This window comes from Polypterus senegalus, chromosome 9, assembly GCF_016835505.1.
Source record: "Polypterus senegalus isolate Bchr_013 chromosome 9, ASM1683550v1, whole genome shotgun sequence".
NCBI lineage: Eukaryota > Metazoa > Chordata > Cladistia > Polypteriformes > Polypteridae > Polypterus > Polypterus senegalus.
Genome location: NC_053162.1, coordinates 111,557,663 through 111,578,046, shown reverse-complemented (window position 1 = coordinate 111,578,046; position 20,384 = coordinate 111,557,663). Strand labels below are relative to the sequence as shown.

At 39.4% G+C, this 20,384-nt stretch overlaps 1 protein-coding gene across 2 annotated transcripts in view; it reads left to right on the top strand.

The window, feature by feature from the left end:
• Positions 1-20,384, top strand: part of ankrd27 (ankyrin repeat domain 27 (VPS9 domain)) — a 668,625-nt gene that overhangs the window by 502,200 nt on the left and 146,041 nt on the right. For both annotated transcript variants that reach the window (XM_039763577.1, XM_039763578.1), the window contains exon 19: positions 870-914. In XM_039763577.1, the coding sequence (XP_039619511.1) occupies positions 870-914 (45 nt within the window). The remainder of the gene's footprint in view (positions 1-869; positions 915-20,384) is intronic.

The window sequence follows — 20,384 nt, the reverse complement described above, 5'->3', positions numbered from 1 at the left end:
CTCACCTCCCACCTATTTCTGTTCTACAGGAAATATGGATCAGTCTTGACGACTCAGACAGCATCTCAACAATATGTAAAACATTTTAAAGTTCCTTCCTTTTAAAGATCCCAGGGTATGGTAGGAAAAGGATCTTTCACTTAACATCCCTGAAAAGTAGTGGAAGGCAGCCATGCATAGAATAGACTCTAGCTCCATATGCTCAAATTAAAAATCTTTTAATAAGCGCATTTATCTTGTTTAAAACTGCCTTAAATGTATAAAGGCCAACGTCCACCTTGCGAGTGTTGCACTCTAGTTCCAGCCTCACTGGGCCATATTTTTTGGGTGTGCACCAAATAAACATTATTCTAGATAAAAATCTTTGAATGCCTTTCAGAGAGCCTTATTATCACAATCACTCATAACTCATTAACAGCTGTGATGGGCTTAAAGTGGAGAGGAACAAATTGATTGTAATTGTTTATACCCCACTACTAACATGTAAACTTATCTTGCTCAATTGCAAGAATATAAGTCAGTGGGTAATTGATGTTCTACGCTATTTGAAACTGTAAAAATTAATTCTCACTTAGAGGATCTGTTCAAAACTTTTTAAAATAATGGCAGAATCTGATTGATAAAATTAAAAATAAGCATTTATATTGGAGAAAATGACATTTTCGTCCTTCTTTGTTGTTTTTAAAGATTTGCTCTCATTGTTGGCTCTCCTTTCTTTCTTTTGGGCGTGGGTTTAATTCTGGTTTGTTAAGTTTGACTTGATTAAATGTAATGTTATTTTCTTCAAATAAAATTTGCATAAAAGATGTTAGACCTTGCTAATATTTCCTAAAATAAACTTTTAATGAAAACACCTATTTGTCTTTTAGGTAGATAAACTTTTGCGGGCCGTTGCAGATGGTGATACTGAGATGGTATGTAAATTAAGAAATTTCATCTGAAATGTTTCTTTCACAAATTAAATTCATATTAAATTTAAATATATATTAATTTAAACAGGTTTGTAAAAGTTCCACATTTAACATAATTCTTGCCCCCGTAACCATTATACAGGGTGGACAAGATCTAATTTTGCAGATCCAGATAGTCTGGATGACATTGCATAATTTTAGAAAATGTGTCATGATCATAGTTATCTCCTTCATTACAAAGTTGTTTAGTGACTTTAAATTTGCCTGTTGTGAATCATTTTCTGTGTGTTCTGTAGTACTGTCCTTATACCTCTCACTGTCAGGTAGACTTTTTATGAACCTTACCATGACAAAGAAGGTGCAAATGATGGGATAAATGGATATCCTTAGCATTTGAGAATTATCTGCATGTTAACATCAGTTAAACCAAGGAATGGGTAATTGACTTAAACAATTTCTATGTCCAGTCACTATTCTGGGAGATAAGGTAGAGGTGGTACATTCCTAAAAGTACTTGAGGGGTCCACATCAATGACAGGTTAGACTGGTCTCATAACACAGAGGAGGTCTATAAGAAATGGCAGACCAGGCTTTCTTTATTAGGAGACTGTGCTCTTTTAATGTAGGTAATGATATACAGTTGTGCTTGAAAGTGTGTGAACCCTTTACAATTCTCTGTATTTCTGCATAAATATGACCTAAAACAATATCAGATTTTCACTCAAGTCCTAAAAGTAGATAAAGAGAAACCCATTAAACAAATCAGGCAAAAATATTATACTTGGTCATTTATTTATTGAGGAAAGTGATCGAATATTACATGTTTGTGAGTGGCAAAAGTATGTGAACCTCTAGGATTAGCAGTTAGTTTGAAGGTGAAATTAGAGTTGTGTTTTCAATCAATGGGATGACAATCAGGTGTGAGTGGGCACCCTGTGTTATTTAAAGAACAGGGATCTATCAAAGTCTGCTCTTCACAACACATTTTTGTGGAAGTGTATCATGGCACGAACAAAGGAATTTTCTGAGGACCTCAAAAAAAGAGTTGTTGATGCCCATCAGGCTGGAAAAGGTTACAAAACCATCTCTAAAGAGTTTGGACTCCACCAATCCACAGTCAGACAGATTGTGTACAAATGGATGAAATTCAAGACCATTGTTACCCTCCCCAGGAGTGGTCGACCAACAAAGATCACTCCAAGAGCAAGGAGTGTAATAATCAGCGAGGTGACAAAAGAACCCCAGGGTAAGTGGACGGATTGTGGACGGATGAGACCAAAATAGAACTTTTTGGTTTAAATGAAAAGCGTTATGTTTGGAGAAAGGAAAACAATACATTCCAGCATAAGAACCTTATCCCATCTTGAAACATGGTGGTGGTAGTATCATGGTTTGGGCCTGTTTTGCTGCATCTGGGCCAGGACGGGTTGCCTTCTTTGATGGAACAATGAATTCTGAATTATATCAGAGAATTAACTGGTTTCTCTATCTACTTTTTGGACTTGAGTGAAAATCTGATGATATTTTAGGTCATATTTTTGCAGAAATATAGAAAATTCTAAAGGGTTCACAAACTGTGTTTTACGTCACATCTTCTACAACTCTTTGATGGCCAGTGCAATTTTCTACGCTGTGGTGTGCTAGGCTGGTAACATCACTTTAAGGGAGGCCCACTGAATCAACAAGCTCATTAAAGAGATCAGTTATGGTATATACTCTGAACTCCCAGGACATAGTTGCAAAGGAGAGAATTAAAGCAAAACTGATTGTCATTATGTACAATTATTCAGCACAAGTGTGTCAAGAAATGCTACTGGGCCTCCTTTATACCAACAGCAATATGTCAGCATAATGTCTCACTGTGTCAAGACAGAAGTTTTATTTCTTTTTAAATCTTCTTACATTTCAGCCATTCTAGTGAGTGTTCAGGCCATATTGTGTGTGTGTGTGTGTGTATGTATATATATATATATATATATATATATATATATATATATATATATACTAGCAAAATACCCGCGCTTCGCAGCGGCGAAGTACTGCCTTAAAATTTTTGTTAAGAAGAAAATTAAACCTTTTTAAAATGAGGAAAAATATACCAATAAGTATTTGTTAACGATCTCTTTGTATACCACATTGTGAGTTCGGCCCTCCAGTTGTAATATAACCAAGCTGTGCGCTGAGCTTACTCTTGAGCATGCAACGTACAGTTGGCCATGTGAACAGTAATCTTGTTTCAAATCTCATAGTTTGGATTGCTGCTGTCATAATCGGTTTGAGTTTCACGGTTTGTTTCAATTACGACAGTATTTGTAGGACTTGTGTTGTTGAGACATTCGGCATCTGTCAAGCGTTGTAAGTATACAACCGGTATCATCGATAACTTCACATCCAGCTTTTGAGAGTTTAAACATTCATAAACATCAAAGTGTCCACTACTGAAATCGTTGCCTGTGAATCTAAGATGTTTAAGAGGCATTGGCGGTTGTCCAAAGGTGTAAAATATTTGGCCATTTCGGTACACTTGAAAGCGACAACCGAACAATTCAGTGGCAGCCATCAACTCACATGCAGAACCATAGGTGAAGGGCTTAAGCATTTCACTCTTATAGTGCTCCTGTGTAGTTTAATTATCTCCTGTACCATCATCAGTCCACACCTTGAACCTGTCCCAGTCATTCAATACATAAGACACAATGTTTCTCCAGAAATCAAGAGTGAGCCTGATATGGCCGTGCAATATGTGACACAGAGAATGGAAAAGATAGGTGCCATCTCCGGGCATGGAAACCACTCAGGAAGTGACAGTTCTTTGATCGATGGTGATTACCTCAATAGACAGGTTAATGCGGGTACGGTTGGAATGATAAAGGAAATGGGTACCTGAACAATGTAAAGTAAGTCTAAAATACCTACACAATAACTATAATCGTAATAAACAAACAATAAAACAGCGGAGAAGCCGTGGATTAAATAAAAAGGCTGTAGTTATCAGCAGGGAGACGTGAATCCCGTGGTGAAGCAAGGAAGGGAATGAAGAGACTGGAGCGACGGACGGCCTTATATAGGCAGGCAGCCAACAACGTGGGAGGCTTTGGGATGGGGGACGCAACGCCGCCTCACACGGTGTCTGAGCTGCAGGCTATGGACATATATATGTACGTAAGTAAGATTCAGTTAGCGTTGGGAACCTGCGTACAAAATTTCTTTAAGATGGGCCCATAAGTAACACAGACTGTTAAAAAGCTCAATATGGCGGCCGACAGTGGCATCATACCACCGAAATAAGTACCAAATTTCAGCCTTCTACCTACACGGGAATTTGGAGAATTAGTGACGTTGGAAGGTTCAATATGGCGGCTGACAGTGGCGTCATACCACCGAAATAAGTACGTACATTGGTTTCGGTTAGCGCAGGGAAGCCACCTACCAAATTTCGTGAAGATGGGGCCATGAATAAGAAAGTTCAACATGGCGGAAGTTGTTGACCGTTATGCGTAGAATTTCGAAATGAAACCTGCTTAACTTTTGTAAGTAAGCACTAAGGAATGAACCTTGCGAAATTTCAGCCTTCTACCTACACGGGAAGTTGGAGAATTAGTGACGTTTGGAAAATTCAATATGGCGGCCGACAGTGGGGTCATACCACCGAAATAAGTACGTACATCGGTTTTGGTTAGCGCAGGGAAGCCACCTACCAAATTCGTGAAGATGGGGCCATAAATAAGAAAGTTCAACATGGCGGCGTTGTCGACGTTATGACCGTTCGCGTAGAATTTGAAATAAAGCGTGCTTAACTTTTGTAAGTAAGCTGTAAGGAATGAGCCTGCCAAATTTCAGCCTTCTACCTACACAGGAAGTTGGAGAATTAATGATCAGTCAGTCAGTCAGTGAGGGCTTTGCCTTTTATTAGTATACATATATATATACATATATATATATATATATATATATATATATATATATATATATATATATATATATATATATATATATATATATATATATATATATATATATATACTAACAAAATACCAGCGCTTAGCGGAGAAGTAGTGTGTTAAAGAAGTTATGAAAAGAAAAGGAAACATTTTGAAAATAACGTAACATGATTGTCAATGTAATTGTTTTGTCACTGTTGTGAGTGATGAGTGTTGTTGTCATATATATATATATATATATATATATTTACACACACACACATAAACATATATATATATATACATATCTATACATATATACATACATATATATCTACATATATACACATACATATATACACACACATAAATCCATACACACATACATACATACACACAAATACATATATATATACATACATACACACATATATATACACACAAATACATATATACATACATACACACACACATATATAAACATATATACATATACATACATATCTACATATATACACACACAGCTATTTCGTATCAGTGCAATACGCTGCATTTGTTAAAACGGATGACTCCGCTCTTACGTGCAAGTCTGCGTGGATATTATGAACTATCGTATTTGTTCAAGTTCTATTTAAATTTTAAATAGAAGGAATTTTTATTTAGTCGACAGAAATATCTTTGGTAGGAATGGTAAAAACAGACAGGAATATTATTCGTGAATAAATCAACTCAAACCTTAAACAACTTATAATATTTTGCTCTCCATAAAAATATGTCCTGTCTAAATTATACAAGTTAGAAATAAAGTAAACGTTAAAAGAACAAACATTCAAATTTCTTTACTCTTATGTAATTTTATATAAAAAATAAACTTAGATTTTAAATATCCCAAAAGAATTTGCTCTCCATAAAAATATATCCTGTCAAAATTATACAAATTCAAATATGAACATGCTGCATAACAAAACCTGGAAATATAAATAAAATGTGTTCCTTTCAGCAATAACAAATCAAATCATTCAGTTGTCTTTGCTCATATGTCATTTTAGAGCTGGACGCCTGGCATCTTTTTTTGGCCACAAGTTCGTTTCTGTTTGGTGTGAGGTTCTGTGTTGTGGAGATTCTCAGGATGGATTGCAGGTGCTCATCAGTGAGGCGACTCCTGTGTGCTGTTTTGTTAGTCTTTATCACTGAAAAGAGCTTCTCACACAGATATGTGCTACCAAACATGCACAAGGTTCGAGCCGCATGTAGACGGACTTTTTTTGTTCTTCAAAGTCACCAAAGCGCGTGCAAACTCAGTGCGCAGTGCGCTCAGTTTATCAGCAAAGTGCGTATTTGGGAACACCGTAGTGACGACTTGGTTTAACATTACTTGGCAACAGGGAAAGTGGGGCAAGGTGCACTTGGTGCATTTGTGTCTCCCATAAAAGCAGCTTTACTTGAAATCACTTTGTGATTGTGCACGGGTTAAAACGTCCGCTGAAGTGTCAGATTCTTATTTAATTATGCTGCTTTCTGTATCTTCTGCATTGCATTCAGGTTACCCTGATGTTTTATCTCAGTGCTGTCTTAGATTAAATTCTGTAAATACAGCCACATTAGCTACACAAATGAGACACACGGGTTCAGTAAACATATACTCAGCCTCCCATCGGTTTTTAAAGGCTCTATTTTCAGAATCAACTTTTCTCTTCAGCATCGTGTGAGCTAGCTTCGCAATAACTTGTTCGGCAAGGCGGCTGAAGCGCTGCATTATGGGATCTGTAGTTTATTGTGTTACCAGCGCTTCATATACCTGGGCTTTAATAACAATAATACAGTATATAAAATGATCTCGGGCGGATATAATTACACGCCGGGCGGATGTGGCCCCGCCCTTGAGTTTGACACATATGGACTAAATAGAACTTGAAAAGATATATTTTTCAAATGTGATCGCGCAATTCAAATAGAGTTGACGCGCACTACAGCCTGCATCCTCCCCTCGCTGTTACTTTTTACCGTTCATCTAATGAATACACTGAGTATGGCTTTACCAAAACAATCATTGATGGTGAATAAAGTATCCATTATTCGAGTATGTAGATCGGCATATATATATATATATATATATATATATATATATATATATATATATATATATATATATATATATATATAGATATATATAGATATATATATACATATATAGATATACCCGCGTATCGCAGCGAGAAGTAGTGTGTTAAAAAGCTAGAAAAGAAAAGGGAACATTTTAAAAATAACGTAACATGACTGTCAATATACAGTAATTGTTTTGTGAGTTTTACTGAGTGTTGCTGTCATCAAGGATTTGATTATCATTATTTCTTTCAATCAGGTTCGTATTTGTAGGATGTGTTGTGTTCAAGTTACATTCCGTGTTTGTCAATCGTTGTAAAGATGACAGGTTTCATTCATCGATTCGTTTCTTACTGCATCAATAAACAGCTCGTCTTCTTCTTTATCTGAGACCTGACACACTGCATGCACAGGTTTTTTTACACTGTCTTCCTTTATCGGGACATTGACTTTTTCCACCGTGTGCTTTGTTTCCGCAGTAGCTGGATTTATGAATATGCTTATCAGACGCTTCATATTTTTGCTGCCTTTTCAATTGTGTAATTCGGTTTTGTTCAGCTCTTTGGAACTGTTGCTTTTATCTGTGCACTCGCGCCAGTTCACGTGAGCCGCTCGGTGTACATGCATCGAAGGTTCCCAGCTGTGCTGGTGCCATCTCGTGCTATGTCCATAGCTGTATTTAATGTTACCTTAGTCCTGGCACTTAAAACTTTCTCTCGCAGTTTCGCTGAGTTTGTGTCAAACACCACCCTGACCATCTCATCTTCCTCTCCATAAGCACAGTCCTTCACCCGTGAATATTTAGTGGGAGTTTGCTATTGGTTTGCCGCTGACGGACGGCATTATATGGGCAGGCACTAAATTACAAACGCCAGCAGCAGCCTGTCTATGAACTTAATTTAAAGTGTAGGTTTACATCGTGCTTTGTTTCAGTAGCAGAACTCATCAATATGGTTGTATATGTCACTCGCTCGCTTCTTATTGTTTCGCTGCCTTCTCAATTATATAATGCATGTTTTCTTCAGCGCTTTTTCGAGGTCTTCCTGGTTTTCTATGTACTGCGTGATTACGTGGGATGCGTGATGATGTCACACGAAACTCCGCCCCCACGGCGTTCAAGCTCATCTCCATTACAGTAAATGGAGAAAAACAGCTTCCAGTTATGACCATTACGCGTAGAATTTCGATATAAAACCTGCCCAACTTTTGTAAGGAAGCTGTAAGGAATGAACCTGCCAAATTTCAGCCTTCCACCCACACGGGAAGTTGGAGAATTAGTGATGAGTCAGTGAGTGAGTGAGTGAGTCAGTGAGTGAGTGAGTGAGTGAGTGAGTGAGTGAGGGCTTTGCCTTTTATTAGTATAGATATATATATACATACAAACCAGATTCCAAAAAAGTTGGAACACTAAACAAATTGTGAATAAAAACTGAATGCAATGATGTGGAAATGGCAAATGTAAATATTTTATTTGTAATAGAACGTAGATGACAGATCAAACATTTAATCCGAGTAAATGTATCATTTTAAAGGAAAAATATGTTGATTCAAAATTTCACGGTGTCAACAAATCCCAAAAAAGTTGGGACAAGTAGCAATAAGAGGCTGGAAAAAGTAAATTTGAGCATAACGAAGAGCTGGAAGACCAATTAACACTAATTAGGTCAATTGGCAACATGATTGGGTATAAAAAGAGCTTCTCAGAGTAGCAGTGTCTCTAAGAAGCCAAGATGGGTAGAGGATCACCAATTCCCACAATGTTGCACAGAAAGATAGTGGAACAATATCAGAAAGGTGTTACCCAGCGAAAAATTGCAAAGACTTTGCATCTATCATCATCATCAACTGTGCATAACATCATCCGAAGATTCAGAGAATCTGGAACAATCTCTGTGCGTAAGGGTCAAGGCCGTAAAACCATACTGGATGCCCGTGATCTCCGGGACATTAAACGACACTGCACCACAAACAGGAATGCTACTGTAAAGAAAATCACAGAATGGGCTCAGGAATACTTCCAGAAACCATTGTCAGTGAACACAATCCACCGTGCCATCCGCCGTTGCCAGCTGAAACTCTACAGTGCAAAGAAGAAGCCATTTCTAAGCAAGATCCACAAGCTCAGGCGTTTTCACTGGGCCAGGGATCATTTAAAATGGAGTGTGGCAAAATGGAAGACTGTTCTGTGGTCAGACGAGTCATGATTTGAAGTTCTTTTTGGAAATCTGGGACGCCATGTCATCCGGACCAAAGAGGACAAGGACAACCCAAGTTGTTATCAACGCTCAGTTCAGAAGCCTGCATCTCTGATGGTATGGGGTTGCATGAGTGCGTGTGGCATGGGCAGCTTGCATGTCTAGAAAGGCACCATCAATGCAGAAAAATATATTCAGGTTCTAGAACAACATATGCTCCCATCCAGACGTCATCTCTTTCAGGGAAGACCCTGCATTTTTCAACAAGATAATGCCAGACCACATTCTGCATCAATCACAACATCATGGCTGCGTAGGAGAAGGATCCGGTACTGAAATGGCCAGTCTGCAGTCCAGATCTTTCACCTATAGAGAACATTTGGCGCATCATAAAGAGGAAGGTGCGACAAAGAAGGCCCAAGACGATTGAACAGTTAGAGGCCTGTATTAGACAAGAATGGGAGAGCATTCCTATTTCTAAACTTGAGAAACTGGTCTCCTCGGTCCCCAGACGTCTGTTGAGTGTTGTAAGAAGAAGGGGAGATGCCACACAGTGGTGAAAATGGCCTTGTCCCAACTTTTTTGGAATTTGTTGACACCATGAAATTCTGAATCAACATATTTTTCCCTTAAAATGATACATTTTCTCAGTTTAAACTTTTGTTCCGTGACTTATGTTCTATTCTGAATAAAATATTAGAAGTTGGCACCTCCACATCATTGCATTCAGTTTTTAATAAATAAATCTTGCGATGATACAAGACTTTTTTTTCTACAACGAGACGTGATCTTTTGAAGAGAGATCTTTTGAAGCAAGACAGAAAGACACTTTCACTTCCCGTGAGACAAACAAGTCATGTCATACTTAAAACCTTTGGAAGCAAGTCCCGTGATACACATGCAGAGCAGGTTAGAGATAATAGAAGTAGGAAAATTCAAAAGTCTCAGAAAATGAAAGTAAAGATCGCATTAGTACAAGCAATCCGAAAATATTACTTGGTGAAATAACAGAACAGCGAAAAGAGATTGAATATTCTGGTGCTGTACAGGCTTTTAAACGTTTGAAGCACCGCATTAAATGCAGATCAAGCAACACGGAGGCAGCAGCAGCAAGCCAGCAGGTGATTGAGGAAAGAGGAGGTAAAAAAAGAACTATTACTTGTTTCCCAATGTATCGTCGTTTAAGAGGGGTTTCGGAGGAGCAACTATGTCTCCTTTGTTGTGCGTTCAGTCCCCCTCTTCACAACGGCGCACAGCACGGCCGGGGGTGTTGGGGAAGGGTATGCAAGCGAAGTTCAGATCACACAGCATGGCAGCAGCAGCAAGCCAGCAGTGTGTCCCCCCTCTTCACAATGGCACGTATTACTGGCTGGGGTGGGGGAAAGCGGTTGGCGAGCAAAGCAAGCAGGGGGCGAAGACTCCTAGTATAAGCAGCCTGCCATACCTTCCACTCCCCTGACCCAACCCCACCACCGGAGAAAGTGCATGAAGTTCTCCCAGTTCAAGCCTTGATTATCTCGGAGTGAAATGGTAAAGTTTTAGAGGGGAAATAATAGATTGTTTTTTATAATACATGCATTTCATGTGTGTTCTGTGTCTACAACAATCCATGTAAACATATTGTTAAAACAGAAATGTTTTTCATGCTTTAGTAATAAATGGAAAAAATGTAGACATGAACTGTATAATTTGTAAAGGCTGAAGTCCAAATATCAAATAAACAGTTTCACAAAAGGTGAAAGTGCAATATGACAGCTTCTGTTGTGCAGCATTAAGAACTGCGGACTTGTAATCGAAAGGCCGCGGGATCGATCCTGGGTGCTGTGTATATTTATCGTTTTGAGTCGTGAGCTGCTCTTATTGTTAGTATTATACAATAAAAAACATACATTTGATTTGCATCTGTAACATCCATCCATCCATCCATCCATTATCCAACCCGCTATATCCTAATTACAGAGTCAAGGGGGTCTGCTGGAGCCAATCCCAGCCAACACATGGCACAAGGCAGGAAACAAACCCTGGGCAGGGTGCCAGCCCAGCAGGCATTTGTAACAGCCGGTGTAAATTTATAGTATTTGTAAAAGTTAGTGGTTTTTTTTTTCACTTTTGTTCTCTCACTCCCAATCACAATATAGTGGAACCTCGGTTCACGACCAAAAAGTTCGCCAAACTTTTGCCTTGGTTCACAACCACACACTCAGTTTATGAACAAGCCAGTTTCCGTTTCGGTTTGTGCTCGCCAATGATTTCCGCATGTCTTGCATTGTTCTCGGTCAGACTGCATGCTTGCACGTGCGTGCGTACTTTCGCTGTGAACTCTTTGTGCTCTATTCCATTTCCCTTCCAGTTGGTGCGCGCCGATTACTGTATTTAAGCACGTGTTGAGCCACTCCCTGTTCATTGTTCTCAGTCAGACGTGCTTGCTTTACCTGTGATCTCTTTGTGCTGTACGGTATTTCGTGTGCTTTTGCAGTTAACCATGGCTTTTAAGCAAGGGAAGATTGGTGAGAAGAAAGTTTTGAAGAAAATTGAAATCGAAGTAAAGAAAGAAATTATTGAAAAGTTTGAGCGTATGTTCATGTTACTGATCTTGCCGCCGAGTACAAGAAGTTAAAATCTACAATTTTGACTATTCTAAAGCAGAAAGAATCTATTAAAGCAGCGGATGTTGCAAAAGGAGTTACAGCGTTAACCAGGCAGAGGCCTCAAGTGCTGGAATAGGTGGAAAAACTGTTGCTAGTGTGGCTGAACGAGAAGCAACTTTCAAGGGATAGCGTAAGTGAGGCGATGTTATGCGAGAAAGCCAGGAAGATTCATGGCGATTTGCTGCAAAAGTATCCTTCTACGAGTGCCGAAAGTGAGGAATTTAAAGCCAGTAGAGGATGGTTTGAAGAGTTTCGCAAAAGAAGTGGCATTCATAGTCTGGAAGAGGATGCCGAAGAGGACCTACATTACCCAGGAAGAGAAGGCTATGCCCAGCCATAAACCAATGAAGGACAGGTTAACCGTTTTGCTGTGTGCTAATGCTAGTGGCGACGTAAAAATCAAGCCGCTACTCGTTTACCAATTTGAGAACCCTCGTGCTTTCAAGCAGCACAATGTAAACAAAGCCAGACTGCCAGTGATGTGTAGGGCAAACACGAAGGGGTAGGTCACAAGGACCTTGTTTTTGGAACGGCTGCACGAGGCTTTCGCTCCCGCCATGAAGCGATATCTCGAAGAGAATAGCCTCCCTGAAAAATGCCGCCTTCTGATGGACAATGCACCGGCGCACCCTACAAATTTGGTTGACGATATGGTCGAGGAGTACGACTTTATTAAGGTTGTGTTCCTCCCCCCCAACACGACTCCTCTTCTGCAGCCCATGGACAGCAGGTTATTTTAAATTTCAAGAAACTGTGCACCAAATGACTATTCACCAAGGGCCTCATGTATAACGCCGTGCGTAGAACTCACACTATAACATGGCGTAAGCACAAAAGCCGAAATGTGTTTACGCACAGAAAAATCCAGATGCAGGAATCTGTGCGTACTCCAACTTCCACGTTCTTCCGCTACATAAATCCCGATCAGCGTGAAAACTAACGCCGGCACGCATTATGTAACGCCCCAAATCCTCCCAGAATTACTCCTATTTGAATATGCAAATCAATATAAATCGCCCTTAAGCGCAGCCTTCTGTGAAAAGACAATGGGAAAAGCACGGGGAAAATATAAGAATTTCAGCGAATACCAAGTGGAGGCAAAGGAAAAACATACTATTTGTTCAAATAAACCGTGGTATAATCAACAAAATGAAGCTGATCGAGTGACATAGCGTGTTGGAGAAACTTGAAAGCTCACATTCACAAAATTGCACAGTGCCGGAAATAAAAAAGAAGTCACATATCAAAGTTGCCGTGAAAAGAAGAGTTGTAAGCCCACTGTCTGAGTGTCATATGAAAGTTTATTAGGGTACAGAGAAAAAAGGCACACGGTGGGGAAAAAGCACGAAATGTCAACTTCAATCTCGACATTTCCACTTTAATTAGGTAGTTTATTTTGTCATTTAGTAGAACATTATAAACTTCATCTTAAAATCGTTTAATCCACCAGTTTCTCAAATCACATCGTAATTAAAGTAGCACATTAAATGCTTTGTTTTGTATTTGATCTTCTACTCGTATGTGATCTATGTGTGTGAATCACTACTTGCTTCTTAAACTGGCTCTCTTCCTCCAACTGGACACAGAGTCCATTACATTTGTGATATTACAGCTCTCTGAATAACTAAAATACTGAGATGTATACGTGATGTCATTTTCATGATGATAGGAGCTAAAGCACATTATTAAACATGTGTTTCATGAGCCTCGTGCTCATGACAAGCATTTATCTTTTGTCGAAATTTGTCACTGCGTTTTTAGCTGTGTTGTTATTTTCTCTTTCTGTTTTATATTCAATATATATTGGCGTAGCCATCACTGCAGTCAGTGCTTTTCTTTCCACAAGTAACCGATCGCCATACAATCAGCTCTGTAATAGACGTTAAGCCATCTGTAAGCTTAGCGCCGATCCTTCAAAACGTTTAAAGAACATTGAAATATCTTCGTAGTACATGTTTAATTATTCTATCCTTCACGACACTCCCAGTGAAGAATATAGATTATTTAAATGAAGTTAAAGTTTTATGTGTATAATTTAACAAACATATTTTGCTGCATTTCACCTTAAAAATGATATCGTCATCATATGTAAATACACGCTTTATAAAGTGGCCCAGGTTGTGAGATATTATAACTGTAGTGCAGGTTTACAGTGGGGTGATTGTACTTATAAGTACAAACCGTTCTACAAGGAGCAATTGATTGAGTGCATTTAAAGTTCTTGGGATTAAACTGTTTCTGAACCGCGAGGTCTGTACAGGAAAGGCTTTAAAACGTTTTGCAGTGGCTGAGACAGCGTGTCCTTAAAGCTGTATACCGATAATTCTCTTTCCGATCAGCTGCTGCTGTGATTCACACTCAGATACAGTGATATAAATACTCCGAGTGGTGCAGTGAGAGTAATATGGAAAAAGATGATCCGCTGTGGCAACTCCTAACGGGAGGAGCTGAAAGAAGAAGAAGAAGAAGGAGAAGTGAGAGTAACAACGCTAAAGCAGTTATGGTATTTTGAATACTATGGCTGTTCCCTGGACCATTATATTGTTACGAGTTAATTACAATCAGATGCATTACACTAATAAACAATATGCGGTTAGTTTCTGTGTATTTATAAAGCCGCGTCATGAAAATAATGAGTAATTACACAGGAACAGTACCATTGCTTTGACGCTGGGTGCCGCCAGTTTGCAAAACCGAGCGGAGAACTTGCGTACGACAAGGCATGAGGTACCGTGGAAAAGTGCGTGGCTTTACGCCAAGTGTAGGTTTTATACATCGCGATTTGAACGTGGAAAAGTTCTTACGCAACATTTCTGTGCGTACGCACCGTTAGACGTCTTTGACCTGAAAGGGTTCTGGAAGAACCATTTTAATATCGTTCATTGCATCGACCTCATTGATAAAGCCTGGGAAGACGTCACACACCACACATTGATCTCGGCCTGGAAGAAACTTTGGCCTGAATGCATTCCTGAACAGGTTTTAGAAAGCTTTGAGCCTCCTGTTGTGAATGAGATTGTGTCCATGGGCAAGAGCATGGGTCTTGAAGTGGACAATGAGGACATCGAGGAGCTGGTCCTGGATCACCAGGATGAGCTGACGACAGAGGAACTCAGTAACTCCAGCAGGAGCAGCTTAGGTTGCTCACCGAGGAGCAGTCCTCCGGGGAAGAAGAGGTAAGGACGGTTATAAAAAGTGATGTGATAAAAGCCATCATGGAAAAATGGAACGAGTGCCAGGATTTTTTCGCAAAGAACCACCATGACAAAGCAGTTACGAACAGAGTGATAAACATGATGAACGACAATGTTGTCTCGCATTTCCGAAAAATTTTAATGCGTAGGAAAATGCAAGTCACATTAGACCACTATTTCACTAAGTCTGATCCACCAGCTAAACAGCTAAACACACCAGAACCCAAGAAATCACAACAGAGAAAACACCTGAAGGAAAACATCCCTCTATCACGGAGCTGGACTCTCCTTCAAAACTGTAACCTCCTCTCCACCCAATTCCTCCTCACTTCATGCGAGAGCTCGACTCATGCAAGGTTAGTTTTCTTGGTGGTTTATGGTTTTTGTATTACGGATTTTGCAAAAGTTAATTTTTCAGTTCGTAGCGTGAATTGTTGCAATGTTACTTTTCTCTTTTTTCAAATGTTCATTTTTTCCCCCTGTGCTTAAAACTCATTAAAAAAAGTGTTTACAGCGATCGGGTCATAAGGCTATAGCGCGAACTCTTGCAATGTTAGTTTTCTCTGTTGTTCAAGGTTTTCTCAGTGTTATTCAATGTTTTTACATTTAGTTTACAATTAGATGTGCATTCTATCGTATAATTAACTATATTTGTACTTAAAAATCTTTAAAAAAAATATATTTACATACAGTTTGTACGGTCTGGAACGGATTCCTTACTTTTCTTTCTCCAAATACCCAATCACCACACAATCAGCTCTGTAATTTAAGCTTACAGCTCTGATTCTTCAAAACTTTCAAGGAACATTGAAATATCTTCATAGTACATGTTTAGTTATTCTATGTTCTATTCTAGTTATTCCAGTGTCACGCCAGCCCCAGCAAACATAGAGCGTGAGGCAGGAACAATCTGTGAACGGAGCGCCAGCTCCTTGCTATCGCAGTGACACCATGTCCTTACATGTTTAATTATTAACAATTTAAATTAAGTAAAATTTTTCTCTGTATAATATAATAAACATGTTTTATATATTATCTTAAAAATGATATTGTCATTATATGTAAATGCACGCTTTATAAAGTGGCACAGGTTGTGCAATATTACAACTGTATCACAAGTTTGTAGTGAGGTGATTGTACTAATAAATACAAACAGTTCTACAAGGAGCACTTGATGGATTGATTGCATTTATAGTTCTTGGGATGAAAATGTTTCTGAACCGCAAGGTCATTATAGGAAAGGCTATGAAGTGCTTGACGTATGAGAGCAGTTTAAATAGGCAACATGGCTGAGGCAGTGTGTTCTTGATGCTGTATACTGATAATTCTCTTTCCGATCAGCTGCTGTAGATCTGTGATTCCACACTCAGATGCATTGATATTAATACACCGAGTGGTACAGTTAGAGTAATATGGAAAAAGATAATCTGTTGTGGCAACCCCTAACGGGAGCAGCTGAAAGGAGAAGAAGAAGGTGCAGTGAGAGTACCAGCACTAAAGCAGCTATGGTATTTGGAATACTTTGGCTATTCCCTGGACCATTATATTGTTACATGTTAATTACAATCAGATCCCTTAAACTAATAAACATTATGCAGTTAGTTTCAGTGTATATGATAAAGCCGTGTCAGGGATGTGGATCTAAAAATAAAAGGGTAACCACACAGGAGCAGTAGCACTGCTTTGACGCTGGGTGCCGCCATTTTGCTAAACCAAGTGGAGAACTTGCGTACGCCAGTTTTGTATCCATCCATTCTTCCATCCTTTTCCGCTTATCCGAGGTCGGATCGCGGGGGCAGCAGCTTTAGCAAAGATGCCCAGACTTCCCTTTCCCCAACCACTTCTTCTAGCTCTTCCGGGGGAATCCCGAGGTGTTCCCAGGCCAGCCGTGAGACATAGTCCCTCCAGCATGTCCTGGGTCTTCCCCGGGGCCTCCTCCCGGTTGGACGTGCCCAAAACACCTCGCCAGGGAGAGTCCAGGAGGCATCCTGATCAGATGCCCAAGGAACCTCATTTGACTCCTCTTGGTGTGGAGGAGCAGCTGCTCTACTCTGAGCCCCTTCCGGATGACTGAGCTTCTCACACTATCTTTAAGGGAAAGCCCAGACACCCTGCGGAGGAAACTCATTTCAGACGCTTGTATTTGCGATCTCGTTTTTTCGGTCACTACCCATAGCTCATGACCATAGGTGAGGGTAGGAACATAGATCGACTGGTAAATTGAGAGCTTTGCCTTATGGCTCAGCTCCTTTTTCACCACGACAGACCGATGCAGAGCCCGCGTCACTGGGGACGCCGCACCCATCTGCCTGTCAATCTCACGCTCCATTCTTCCCTCACTCGTGAACAAGACCCTGAGATACTTGAACTCCTCCACTTGGGGCAGGATCTCGCTCCCAAACCTGAGAGGGCAGTGCACCCTTTTCCGGCTGAATCAACATCATCTGCAAAAAGCAGTGACCTAATCCTGAGTCCTCCAGGGTTGTAGCTACCATAAAAATGTGCCTGGCCTTATGCCAAGTTTTGGTTTTATACATCGCGATTTGAGTGTGGAAACGTTTGTATGCAACATTTTTGTACGTACACACTATTTATAAATGAGGCCCCAGGTGTTGTGTGATAGATTGTTGTAGACACGGAACACACATGAAATGCATGTGTTCCAAATAACGATTGTAAATCCTGGTTGAAGGGAAGGACTGGGAGAGGGGCAATATCTTCCCTGGGGTGTAAGAGGGCAGTACCCCTATAGCATCTCGGCCACGGATAAGGAGCTGGGAAGCTCAACCTGGTAGGGGTCCATGGCCACTGCCAGGGGGCACCTGTACAGCTCCAGAACCGTGGCATACAGCACTTCTGCCACATCTGGAAGTGCTGCTAGAAGGGAAGCTGAACTCACATGCAGTACTTCCGCCACACCCGGAAGTGCTGTCGGATGTTAATTAGAAATCACCTGGGGCACTTCCAGGTGCAGTATAAAGGGGGCTGCCTCACTCAACTCGTGGAGCCAGAGTCAGGTGGAAGAGGACAGAGTTTGCAAGAGAGGAGTGGAGGCAGCAGTAAAGGCAAGACGACTTGAGAAAAAATAAAAGGACTGAGCTGTTGTGGCTGTGTTGTTGTGCAGAAAATAAACGTGTGTGTTTGGACATCATGTGTCTCAGTGTCTGTCTGTGTCCGGGGCATCTTTCACATGATCTATTATTTCTCCTCTAATACTCTACCATTTCACTCCAAGATAATCAAGATTTAAACTGGGAGAACTTCTTGCCTTTTCTGCAGCGGTGGGGGGATGGAATAGTATGTTGCTTGTCATGATAGACACATTTACAAGACAAAATACGCTGATGGAGAGGTGTGAAGGGATTTAAGGTGGGCCGGGTTTATGAGTTTTTTCTTAGGCTTTGGTAATTCTAGTGTTAAGCAACATACTGTAGATGGCACCTCTCACTGATTGATGCGCGTGTCCCTTAACTTTAATAAACGCTGAACATCTGATGTCAGTGCCCTAGGTGGCTGCCTGTGTTGTCTAATGAATTGACTGGCAGTGTGCCAAATTAAAAAAGAATTATGTTGTTAACAGTTTATTGTATTGCACATGTTTTACTTCAGACAAATGTTTTCCCAAATGATCACTGCAGATAAAGTGAAATTTATAGAAATGTGTCAGTTCAGTCATTTGTTACTATTTTTCAGATTTCTCATGATAATTTTATAGACACTGATTCAGTGCAAGCACTATTTAAATGTAATACTGGAAAATCATGTAACATTTTAAATATTAGTAAAATTACAATACACTAGTATATTCTTAATTTTAAAATACTTAATATTTAGTTGTAAGAAAAAATTGTGAACCCTAAATTTTCTAGATTCCTGCCCTAGTACACATACAATATGATGTGATCTTTATCTAAATCATAACTTGCAAAATTCTCTCGGACACAGGAAACTGAGGGTGATGGAACCCTGTCATGTTTGGCTGACATTAAGAATTGTGTTCTGCAGGGGTCAGTGCTAGGGCTACTGCTATTTTTCATATATACTGTAGACTGTAAATGATTTGGATAGGAATATAAGTAATGAGCAGGTTAAGTTATCAGATGATACCATCCATTGAATCATTACAGAGAGACTTGTACAGCATACAGGCTTTGTTGGATTTGTGACAGATGAAACTTAATGTAATTAAATGTAAAGTGTTACATGTAGGAAGTAAAAATATTAGGTTTAAATATACAATGGAAAGTCAGAAAATTGAAAATACAGTTTATGAGAAGGATTTAGGAGTTGTAGTGGACTCAACAGTATGAAGACAGTGTTCTTAAGCAGTTAAGGCTGACAGAATCTTAGGATATATATAACATTGTGTACAGTACAAATTCAAGGAGATTATGTTTGAGCTTTATGACACACTGGTGAGGTCTCATCTGGTGTACTGTATACAGTTTTGGCCTCCAGGTTACAAAAATAGCTTAGCAGTACTAGAAAAACTTCATAGAATTAGAACTAGGCTGATTCCAGGGCTACAGTGGATGAATCCAAGCCTTTACAGTTTAAGCAAAAGAAGATTAAGAAGAGACGTGATTGAAGTGTTTAAAATTATAAAGGGAGTTAGTACATTGGATTGAGGCTGTTATTTTAAAATTAGTTCATCAAGAACACAGGGACACAATTGGAAACTTGTTACGGGGAAATTTCGCACTAACATTAGAATGTTTTTCTTTACTCAGAGAACTATAGACACATGGAGTAGGCACAAAGTAGTGTGGACTTTAATGACTTTCTAAACTAGACTTGATGTTATTTTAGAAGAATTAAGTGGAAAAAAACACTGTTAGCTTTGTTGGGCTGAATGGAATGTTCTCGTCTAGATTGTTCCAATATTCTAACAAAAAAGTGTACATTGCCATATTTTATTGAACATATTTTTAAATCATTAAAAGCAAGATAATATAAATGACACAAACTCAGCTACTCTTTTAAATTAAGTTTCATAAAAAGGCAATGCAGTTCTAAATAGATTTAATAACCTGTAGATTCTGGAATATAAGCCGAAAATTTCGTCCTAGATTTTTGGCTTGGAGTTTGGGGGTCGGCTTATACAACGAGTATCGTTTCAGATTCAAGATTTCCAGCACAATGCCGGTTTTGCAGATGAATACGGAAGTAATTAATAATGAAACCACAGCGCCATCTTTTAGATGAAGAAGTAACTTTGCATGCCGGTACTTTAAATTAAATAAAGAATTTATTCAAAATTGTGTTTTAGTTGTTGATTTTATTAATAAAATTTATAATAAATTATCGGGAAGTTTAAAATAAAATACCGACTGTAAATGTCACTATAAAATATCCTTGAATGAAGAAATCGCCAATCCTCTTACCGCTGCCGTACAGTAATTAAGATGAATGA